We start from the raw sequence: 11,957 nt of genomic DNA on the forward strand, positions 1-11,957 counted from the left end.
TGAAATCAAAAGACAAGAATATTCATCATATGTAGAGCTATACTAGAAACTAGAAACTAGAAAGTATCAGGTATATGTGGATTGTATGAAATGTTTCAGGTAGAGAGTTGAACTTCTGAAATACATTTTTATTTCGTTTTATGTTTGGCTTACTCTCACTTTTTTAAAGGATTAAAAAAATATATGAGAGGAAGCCAAATATAAAAAGAACAAAAATAGACGTTATCTTAGGAATCAGGAGAGGAGTTAAAACTATTTGTCAAAAGGTGTTCACTAAATAATGAGAAGAATGATTCCCAAACGTTGCAAATCGTGAATTCATGACTTATTCAAGAATCAAGATTACAACATGACATGTTGTCACTTTAAACTATAATTTTAGACTTCCGGTTAATCTTATCTTAATATTACTAACCATAATTTCTTTGATTCCGAAATGTCAGCTTCTAAACATTACTTAATCCAGGACTGCGAAGCGGACTCTCATAAAACAAAATTATATTCTGTCTTTTTATTTTTACTAGAAGGGCGAAGATACTTCATATTTCTAATAATTACGCATAAATAAATATTAGAAATTATAAATAATTATTCAAAAAAAATATAAGAATTTTTTTTAATTCAAGAAGTATAATCGTCCACTAAAAAGTAGAGACTAAAAAGGTGATTTTAAAATATATCTTCTTTATAATATGTATAAATTAATATATAATTTTTGTTCATTTATTTTATAATAAAAACATTTAATTTTTCTATTTTAAAAAATATGAAATTTGAATTATATTATTAATTTGATATTTTTTAAACGTTAAATTTTGATGTTATTTAATTACTTCTCACAATTTAAGTGATATAATATTTAGTGATATAAGATGTAAAGATAAAAATTTAAAAATAAAAAACAAAAAACTTCATTTATATATTTTAATGAGTGGTTGATATTTATCTTATTAATAAATATGATTTGTATGATTTTTTTAAAATTTCTTTTATCTCTAAATGTCATATTATTTAATGTCATGTCTTTTAATTATGAATAAATGTTAAAATTTAAGGATTCATAAATGTTAATTTGACAAAAAAAGATGAAAATTGCATATTTTTGAAATTAGAAAGAATAAATATCTTTGTTTTAAAATATAGAAATTAAAATTACGAATTAACAAAATTAAAGAAATTAAAACTATAATTTAACCTAAAAAGATATACACGCATGGTCTCATTTATAGTTTTAATTGTTTTGATATTTTTTCTTTTATCTTTATAGTTTCATTTACTTTCTCTTTTAGTTTTTATAATTTTATTTACATTTCTTTTTAATTTTTATAGTTTAAAATATCTTATTTTAATTTTTATACATAATTTTTTTATTCAATATATTTTTTATCCATGAAATTTTATCAATTATTGCTTTTAGTCTCAAAAAAAAATTAACTTAGTTTAGTTCTTTTTTTTTTCTTGAAGAGAAGTATTAACATCAGGGACCACAATTGTTAATAGAGGAAAGAGTTTAGGAACTAAAAGTAGAATTTGACCAAAGTTAAAGACTAAAACTAGTAAAAAAAGATTGTTTAATAACTAAAATTAAAAATCAACAGAAATTTAGAGACTAAAAACATATATAATTCTAGTGTTTTTTTTTCTTTTAGTCTTCATTATTTATTTTCTATTAACATCTAATACAAAAATAAATTGTCATGTAGTACACTCACCTTATATTGACATAATAATTGTTATTAAAAACTACTTTTATCTATAATATAAATACAATATATATTGAAATACGGTTAAAAAAAGTAGGTAGGTTATAATAACATATGTAATATATATTATTGAATCTCATTCAAAATCAATACTAAAATTATGTGTATATATATATATCAAATAAATTTATGCCTACATATTTTGTGTTTATATAGGCATTTTTTATATGTTATTGTATATAAAATATTTTTTATAGTGATTATTTATTGTGATGACATGAAAAAGACCACTTCAAATTGACGTTTTTGACATTAATATTTTTTATTTATATCTGTCAAAATTATCTTATATTAGATTTGAACGTCTAATGTCTATCTATGATAACTTTGTACTTGGTTTCAAACTTAAGATCACAACAACCACTACTAAGTTTTGGTTTCCTTTCCCACAATGAGGGGCATTGTTGAAGTCAAAGATACTAATAGTTTGAGTTTATAGAAGGTTTGAGTTGTGATTAATATGAGCATGAGCTTTTTTTCTTTAAGGGAAAAGGTAGGAAGTTCAATTAGTAACAACAAAATGTCTTTTTCAAAGATCACTCAACGAACTTAAGTTAGAAATTGTATGGGTATACTTACCCACTAAGTTAAGTTGGAGTAGTATGCACAAAATTTTAGGTTTGAATTTTGTTGTTGTCATTATAAAATTTCTATTGATAAAAAAATATGATATGATGTGAAGATGAAATTAATTATGATTATGTTGATTTTAGTTGTAATGATGAGAGTGAAACTTGAAGAGAATAATTATGATGTATATATATATACTTTTAAAAATGATATGTGATATTCTTAATGCTATAAATTTATGTATGAGTATTATTCCTTCAATTTAAAATCTTTAGATCCATCATTGCATTCAAATAGTTGACTTGCTTATTCTAACAAGTAAGGAGAATCCATTTCTTTTATAATGGTAGGGGTTGGGATACAATGCACAAAATTTTAGATTTAGTCCTTAATATTATTATTGTAATTCTGATGGATAAAAAAAGTATGATTTTTCTAAAATTCAAGGGCATTTTTCTTTATCTAAGTTTAAGATGGAATAAGATTCGGACATAGAGTCTCATTAACCTATAAGAGATAATAATAATAATAATAATAATAATAACATCATCATCATCATTATTATTATTATTATTATTATTATTATTATTATTATTATTAATTTATCAATAATAATAATTATACTTATATATGTATATATGTGTGCATGCATGTATGTGTGTGATTTTGGTTTCCAATGAAGATATATATATATATATATATATTATAATTTTCATTCTAATGTTAAAAGTAGTCATTAGTTTTAATAGTTAAATATTATTGGAGATAATAATCAACGGTTCAAATTTAATGTTTGACTTTTATAATTTTCTCCCCCATATTTTCACATGTTACATTATTATATCATGTCACTAAAACATTAGCATGTTATCCGTCATGTCGACACTATGTTATTTGTTATGTCATTTGTCAATGCCACATTAATAAAAAAAATCGTAATAATTTTAATAAGACAGATTACAAATATAATATTTGATTGAATAAAATTGCTCAATTTATAATTATGACACTTAATTAAATGTTTTTTTTATAATAGTGAGGGACCATATCCAAGAAAAGAATAATTGTTTGGTGTATCCTACGTAGCTACATCTTTGAAGTGAAAGACAACTAAACGAGAAAAAATAATTTCGTGAGATGCATAAAATATTGATGCATAGTTTCACATTACACTTTTAATCTCTGAGGAGAAGAACATATTTTTTATTACTCTCACACGATAATGTATCATCTACTATTTATATTCCTACACTTCATCCTCAAAGAGGACACTCTTTCTTGAGAATATACATAAGCTCTAAACATATGGTAACTGATCGGAGTCTCTTTTGTAGGTATAATCACTAATCTAAAGACCAAAGACTTATGAGGACTTTGGATGAGTACTTTTTCTAGCAAGTACGTTAATTTAATGCCTACTATGGGGCTATAGAAAACTCTCCTACAGTCAGATGCATTACAAATTAATAAGAATGACAACCAATAAGAAGATTTGATCTAAGTAAACACTCTCAAATGCAAGTTAAAACCCAAGTATAAAATCTTGGTAGAGAATATCTCATATGAGTAATTGCTCTCGGATGCAAGTTAAAACCCAAGTATAAAATCTTGGTGAAGAAGATCTTATCTAAGTAAACGTTCTTGAATGCAAGTTAAAACCTAGGTATAAAATCTTGATCGAGAATATCTCATTCAAGTCAATTCTCTCAAATGAAAGTTAAAATTCAAGTATAAAATCTTGGTAGAGAAGCTCTCATCTGGTCAACAAGTTCTTATCCAAGTAAAAACTCTTAGATGCATTTACCAAGTATAAAATCTTGACTGATAAGTTCTTATCCAAGTAAAAACTCTTAGATGCATTTACCAAGTATAAAATCTTGACTGATAAGTTCTTATCTGACCCACAATTTCCCATTCAAGAAGTCAACATGTTCTCAATTGAGTAAAAACTTAGATGGATTTCTCAAGTATAAAATCTTGGTTGACAAGTTCTCGTTCGATCGACAAGTTCCCATCCGATTGAAAAGTGAATAAGTTCTCATTTGAGTAAAAATTCTTGGATGGATTTCCCCAGTAAAAACTCTTGGCTTGCAAGCTTTCATCTGAGAAGCTAACATGTTCTCATCCAAGTAAAAACTTTCAGATAGATTTCCCAAGTATAAAACCTTCACCGACAAGTTCTCATCGGCCAACAAATTTTCATCCAAGAAGCCAATAAGTTCTCATTTAAGTAAAGCCTCTTGAATAGATTTCCTAAGTATAAAATTTTTGCCAACAAGTTTTCATCGACCAACAAATTTCCATTTGAGAAGTCGTCAAGTTCTCATTCTAGTAAAATCTCTAGGATAGATTTCCTAAGTATAAAATTGTAGCCGACAAGTTCCCATCCAGCCAACAAGTTCCCATTCGAGAAGTTGACATGTTCTCATTTGTGAAAAACTCTCGGATGGATTTTCTCAAGTATAAAATATTGATCAACAAGTTCCTATCCGAGAAGCCAATATGTTTTTATTTGAGTAAAATCTCTTTGGATGAATTTTTCTAAGTATAAAATCTTAGTCAAAAAGTTTCCATTTGAGAAAAAACTCGAATGAATTTTTTGTATAAAATTTTGGCTGACAAATACTCTCAAATGGATTTTTTCAAATATAAAATCTAATTATAAAATCTTAGTGCGTGTTTGGTAACACGTCCAAAACGTGATTCGAAGCAAAAATCACGTTTAAAACGCAAAAGGTATAACTGATAACTTCTATTTTGACGTGATTTATCACGTTCAAAATTTTAACCAAACACACACTTAGTTGAATTAGAATAAAATTTTCGGTCGATGAATTTCAGGTAACTATTTTTGATAATTTACTCCAATAAGAAAATTCCACTCAATAGAAAAGATGGTTACAACTTGTACTCACTAAGTTGAATTTTCATTAAAACATGATAAACAAAAGCTACAAATTTTTGATTAAAATGTTTGTGGATGTGCTTTAAACAATTAAACCTCTCTTCTTTTATAAACTTGAGACTTGGAAAACTTATGTATCTATATAGTCAAATAATAAATGAAATTTAAGAAAAAGAACATTTGATAATACTCGATTGTTACTCATTAATTAAAGATTTTAAATACTCCTTATTACTCTCACCTAAACTATTTTGATTTGAAATGCTCATTCTTGAAAATATACACATAAACTAAGTATAAAAATCCATTTTACATTCTCAACAACCAATCTAAAGATTGAAGATTTCTAAGAACTTTAGACAAACACTTCTTCCGTTACATCTGTCTATTTCAAAGCATAGAATTGTTTCTATCATTCCGGTCATAATTCATATAGGCAGTATTTTTATGTTTTTTTTTCGGAATATTTATTTGAGGAAGTATGTAAATGCAACAAACATATTTCCGGCATTTGCAAATGATTATAAAACTTTGTACAGAATGAAAAAGAAAAACCTTTTGTGAAAACTTTTATCACTCAATTTTGCAATTCTTAGAAAATGTGTTGAGAGAGGGCTTAGAGAAAAGGCCCAAATCCAATAAAATGACATCCATCCACTCCGCTCTTACATAACATGTAGTATGTACCATAGCTCATTTGTCCTACATATTTGACTGGTCAACACTTTGCATTGATATGACATCCATTATTGTTAGAACCTAAAATATTCATTATTGTTAGGAATACTTGAAACAGTTAATTTTTTAGATAGTTTATTTTTAAAAGAACCTAAATATTTGGTGTAATAAATTATAAAAACAAAAAATATCCGACCTGTTAGGTGGCGAGAGAAAAAAGACAAATTTTATAAGTTAACATCGAGAAGAAGTTTGATACACAATTTAGTTAATTAACATAAAAAAAAAATTATCAGTATCAAAAAATTCCTAAAAATTTAGTTAGTTTAGTAGTATAATTTTGTTGAATGATAATTTAGTAAGGGTAAAAATGAATTGTTTGTTTCAAAATTTATAGGGTAGCATAAAATGAAATCTCTCAAGTGTCATCTAAATATCTAACTCAAGGTAGGTTGAAGAAGGAGAGAAGAAGAGAGACATAAGCATGAAGAAAGTTCTTCTATTAGTAAACTCCATCCTTCTAGCCATAGGCACCTCCGGTGGCCCTCTCGTAATGCGTCTGTACTTCATCCACGGCGGCAACCGTATCTGGCTCTCCAGCTTCCTCGAAACCGCAGCCTTTCCCATCATTCTCATTCCCTTGGCCATCACTCACATCAATCACCATAACCATCATCACCAAACAAAACCTAACCTAATTTCCATGAAACCACCTCTCTTTCTTGCCTCCGCCGTCATCGGAGTCCTCACCGGCCTGGACGACTACCTCTACGCCTGCGGCATAGCGCGTCTGCCGGTGTCCACCTCTTCCCTCATCCAAGCCTCGCACCTCGCCTTCACCGCCGTCTTCGCCTTCCTCCTCGTCAGGCACAGGTTCACGCCGTACTCCGTCAACGCCGTCGTGCTGCTCACCGTGGCCGCGGTGGTCCTGGCGCTGCGCTCCGGCGGGGACCGTCCGAGCGGTGAGTCGACGCGGCAGTATGTGATCGGGTTTGTTATGATACTGGCGGCTGCGGCGCTGTATGGATTTGTTCTGCCGTTGATGGAGTTGGTGTACAAACGGAGCAAGCAACGTATTACGTACTCTTTAGTCATGGAGATTCAGCTTGTCATGTGCTTCTTTGCTACCTTCTTCTGCGTCATTGGAATGATAATCAATAATGACTTCAAGGTTTGGATAACATTTTCCTCACTCCTCTTTTTTATCATATATATATATCTTTTTATTACTCTCTTCCTCCTATATCAATTGTAGTATTAAAAGAAAAATTAATTTCTAAAAAGGTTATTTTATATAAATAAAAAAATGTAAACTTTTTTTCTATTTTCCATTAGATGATTTTGATATTTTTTATTACATTCTTTTTTCATTTTTTCTTCATAAACATCTTAGTTGTAATGTATAAATTAAAAGATAAATAAGACATAAAAGTATAATTAATAATATCGTAATTAATGTTATCTTAAAATATAAAAATGACAAGTAAATAGAAATAACATTTTACTAAATAATTGATAAAAAGGAATAAAGGAAGGAAGTATTATGTTAACTTTTTAATACAATATTAATTATTTTTTTTCATTTATATTACTAATTATATTATGTAGAAAGTAAATTTTATGTTGCATCATTTTTAGTAAAAAATAATCATAAAATTAATTTTATAAAGTTATTATTCTTTTTTATATATTTATTAATTTTTCTTAATCAATGTAAAATAACCTAAAATGAAATTTATTATAGAATGGAAGGAGTATAAATTATCGATATTCTCATGAAATCATTTGAAGTTTGCTTCTTGTTTGATAAATAGTTTTGTTGATTATATATATATTACAAAATTTTGGTGAGAATAAAGTGTTCCAATAATTTTGGGTGTGATAAATTTTGCAGGTGATATCGCGAGAAGCCAAAAATTATAAGCTTGGGGAAACCAAGTACTATGTTGTGCTGGTGTGGGGTGCAATAATGTGGCAGTTTTTCTTCTTGGGAGCAATAGGGGTTATCTTTTGCGCCTCTTCTTTGTTTTCTGGTATTATAATTGCTGCTTTTCTTCCAGTAACGGAGGTTTTGGCTGTTATTCTTTACAAAGAGAGTTTTCAAGCAGAGAAAGGGGTTGCTTTGGTGCTCTCTCTCTGGGGGTTTGCGTCCTACTTCTATGGAGAGATTAAACAAGACAGGAAAAAGAACAAGAATCGTTGTCCACAAACAGAGCTACCTCAAACTCAAACTCAAACTCAAACTCGTCCTTCCAACGCATGATTGCAAGTAAAGTTGTCAATTCATTTCACTATCTTGGCTTGTGTTGAATTGTCAATATTGAAGGCTAGCTTTGGCCCCAACTAGAGGAAAATCACAAAAGGCAAAGCCATTTGTCACCCTTTTAATTAATACAAAAGTCTAAAATGATTACTAATACAGAGGGATCGGAGAAAAAATGAAATTTTTTTTGATAAAGAATGTGATAAAAAAAAATTAAAAATGAAATGAAAATGTAAAAAATAAAATAAAATAAAATCGCTTTAAGTCCACATCCAAACGTTGGCAAACTCACCTTTAATTGTCTGCCAATACTTTTAGCCAGATAATATCCGGATTAAAATTTATAGCACGTAAATAAAAATATCAATGTTAACTTTATCTTTTAGATATTAAATACATTATGTATAATTTATGCGAGAAAGAAGTGGGACTTAACAATGGACAGACTGTTTGCTTTCTGCTTCCGAGTAAGATTATCATCACTGTGAATATCGAATTTTATCCCCCTTTTTTTTTCTACTATTTTGTTTCACAATATTTTTTTATGTAAAGAATAATTTTAAATTAAAAAAGAAAAAAATTACTGAGCTACCTGAATCCATTTGGCAAATAAAACTCGAGTCTGATTAAAAAAAACTGCAAAAGGAAAAAGAAAATTATAACTAAAATTATATATATCACTGCTATATGTGCGGGGCCTGATTACTGCCATTTCTCATATATATATATATATATAGGGATAATCCACCATAACAGGTCTTTAAGAATTTTTTTTTATTGAAATGGAACTCTTCTGAAAATATTTATTAGATGGTGCATTAAACCTTAAAATAATGTTAATAAAACTAGCATTGTCCAAGTCATACCGGTATCTTCCAATGGGGTATTTATGTTGTAACTTAAAAATAAGCAACAGTATTTAGAAGTATTTGTTATTGGAGTGATCCTACATGCTAAGAGAAGTTCTTATTTTTTAGTTCCGAAGCTTTAGTAAGTAATGATGCTTAGCACTGTAAAATTCCAAATGGAAAGGTGTGATTGGCTCCGGTTCCAAGCTGAACTGTGCAGGAAGGTTTGGCAAACAAAAATGAAAGAAACGAAGAACGTGTACGAAGGTTCCAAGCTCATCCGCACCAGCGCCATCGCACCAGCACCACCAGCCCTCCTCTCGTCGTCGCCCATCACCCACCAGCCACGAGTGAGAATGAGAGACGAGAGGACCTTGAGAGAGAAAGAGGGAACGAGAGAGACGTTTTCGTAAATTTATTTTTACATTTTACTTTTTATTTTTACATTTTATTTTCTATTTTTATTTTTTATATTTTATTTTCTATTTTTATTTTTTACATTTTATACAAAAAAAAATACATTTCGTAAAATTTTATTAAAAAATAATTAAATCAAACACATTTTGAATATTTCTATTTTCTAAATAGAAAACAAGAACTCAAACTAAAACAAGTTTTCTAAATCTAAAAATTTGAAAATAAAAATTATTTTTAAAGATAAAAATATAAAATATTTTCTCAAATGAAATAGGTTTTTTAGTTTCTCATCGTAGGATATACTAAGGTATATTCTTTTTATTATTGTAATTTTTTTATTATGTAATTTTTTTATTTGTTATTCATATTTATATATTATTCATAATAGTTATTTTTTTAAAAATTTATCATAAAGTGTAGTGTGAGTTGTCAAAAAGTATAGTATGAATTGTAAAAAGTAAAAATACTTATAAGTAATTTTTATTAGAACAAAAATTATAAAAATATAATATAAATTTATGAAAGACGTAACACAATAAAACCTATTTAAAGCGATTGAAAGTTGTTTATAAGTAACTCTCATTGTATATATACAATAGTCTTCTACTATCTTTTATCACATTGATGTGGACATATCTCAATGAAAGCTAGTTTTTCAGCAGTGTTTTCATTGAAATATTTTGTTTCTTAATGTAAAGCTAGTTTTTCATGTGCTGGAGCGATAGTTATTATTGAAAGCTAGGATTTTTTAATAGCCTTTTCGTTGAGGTAAAACTTGTCTCTAACAAGCGTTTTAAGTGAAAGCTAGCCTCCGGCTGGTGACTTCAATGTAAATGAAAGTTCATACTACTTATTGTCTAAAAAAAATAGATTTTGTTAGCATTTTCATGTTAATATCATCAATAAAAAATATATTTAATTTAAATTAGTTATTATAATTTCATCAACATTAACTCAAAGAATTGATATTAAGGACTAAAAATGAAATATTTTATTTGAACGTAAAATTTTAATAGAATTAATATTTTCTTAAAAATATTTTTTTTTTAAATTTAAAAATTTTAAAAAATAATTCTTAATGCTAATAAGTTTTTAAAATTAATATTATTTTGTTAATAATAAATTTTATTAAAATTAATGTATAGATAACTTTCTATTAATATTTCATTGTGCAATTTCAGTGAAAACATGTTCTTCCTTTGGTTTTTAGAAAGCGTTTGATCTATAGTTTGCAAATAAGGATTTTTGACATAACTCAATGGGCACATTGAAGTTTATTACTTATTATTTTTCCTAAATTATTTCAGCACGTTAAATTTCATTACATAAAGTATAAACATGTTTATAAGTTGAATAAATTTTTATTTTAATCTCTGTAAATTTTATTCTTTGTTTTAATTTCTCTAAAATTTGAAACTATTATTTTAGTCTCTATTATTATTATGTAATCATTTTTAGTTACTTATTTATTTAATAAAAAATTAAGTGAGTACTTTAAGTGTTTTTTTTATATTTGTTAGTGGTATTATGTAGTGTGTGATATTTCTAAATAAGTCCTTAAAATAAATGTTATTGATGTATTTTAAAATTATTATTAGAAACTAAAAATAATGATTTTAGATTTTTGAAAGATAAAAATCAAAGAAAATAAATATTTTTTCAACAATCTAAATCAAACTTTATTCATTTTACAAGGGTAAAAATATTTTGTAAGGATTAAAAATAATATTTACAAAATTTAAAAAAATTACAGGAATTAAAATAAAAAAATTTGTTCATTTTACGATGTCTAAAAAAATATATAAGCTTTTTCTTTTTTTTCTTCCTTTATTTTTCTATTATATATAGAAATGGCATGAGAGAAAAAAAATCCCAATACTAATAACTAGAATTAACAATTAGTTCGAAATAATTTTTTGCGAATTCCCTTTTCAGTTTCTTACTAATTCCCGAACCTTCACAATTTATTTTTCTCTATTTCTTTCTTTCATATTTATATGAATGAAACAGAGATATGTCAACAGCCTCTCACTGTTCACGTCACAAAATCACACTCTGATTTTTTACGTTAACGCTGCACCACAGTCTCTTCTTCGACATGCACACACAGGCTCACTTCACTGACTTTACTTATTCCCTAACCGATCTACCCATCTTCTGTGGGCTCTCTGAGATACTTGAAGCTTCAAAAATATTTGTGGCAGCACCCAACTTCGATCTCTCGTACCCATCCTTTCGCATTCTAGCCAGCAAAGCCACCATCATTGCAATGTCTCGAGATACTGCCATGGAACCAAACAACAAATCACCATCAACACAAGCTACACCAGTACCCGAACCCACTCTAGAGCCGAACATGACCGAGATAAACTCAGCCCCTTTTGCTTTGTATTGCTCATTGTGTCTTGTTGTGTTCTTACTTTTTTTTTTTATTATTTTTTTTTTATCTACTACTGTACTGAAAGCAGATTAATTTGAGATTAGTCTCTTAATATTATTATTTTTAGGATAAT

The 11,957-nt window shown here is 27.6% G+C and overlaps 1 protein-coding gene across 1 annotated transcript; it reads left to right on the forward strand.

The window, feature by feature from the left end:
• The first annotated feature begins 6,264 nt into the window (after window positions 1-6,264).
• Window positions 6,265-8,335, forward strand: LOC109789210 (purine permease 1). The gene is made up of 2 exons (XM_020348112.3): window positions 6,265-7,087; window positions 7,811-8,335. The coding sequence occupies exons 1-2, from the start codon at window positions 6,401-6,403 to the stop codon at window positions 8,177-8,179; spliced, it is 1,056 nt and encodes a 351-aa protein (XP_020203701.2). The 5' UTR covers window positions 6,265-6,400; the 3' UTR covers window positions 8,180-8,335.
• Window positions 8,336-11,957: the final 3,622 nt, after the last annotated feature.

The sequence above is a fragment of the Cajanus cajan genome, chromosome 9 (assembly GCF_000230855.2).
Source record: "Cajanus cajan strain Asha chromosome 9, NIPB_CcT2T_4, whole genome shotgun sequence".
Classification (NCBI taxonomy): Eukaryota; Viridiplantae; Streptophyta; class Magnoliopsida; order Fabales; family Fabaceae; genus Cajanus; species Cajanus cajan.

Coding starts and splice junctions, on each gene's coding strand:
- LOC109789210 (XM_020348112.3), top strand. CDS start 6,401: ATGAAGAAAGTTCTTCTATTAGTAAACTCCATCCTTCTAGCCATAGGC. Junction 7,088..7,810: donor TAATCAATAATGACTTCAAG/GTTTGGATAACA, acceptor TAAATTTTGCAG/GTGATATCGCGAGAAGCCAA.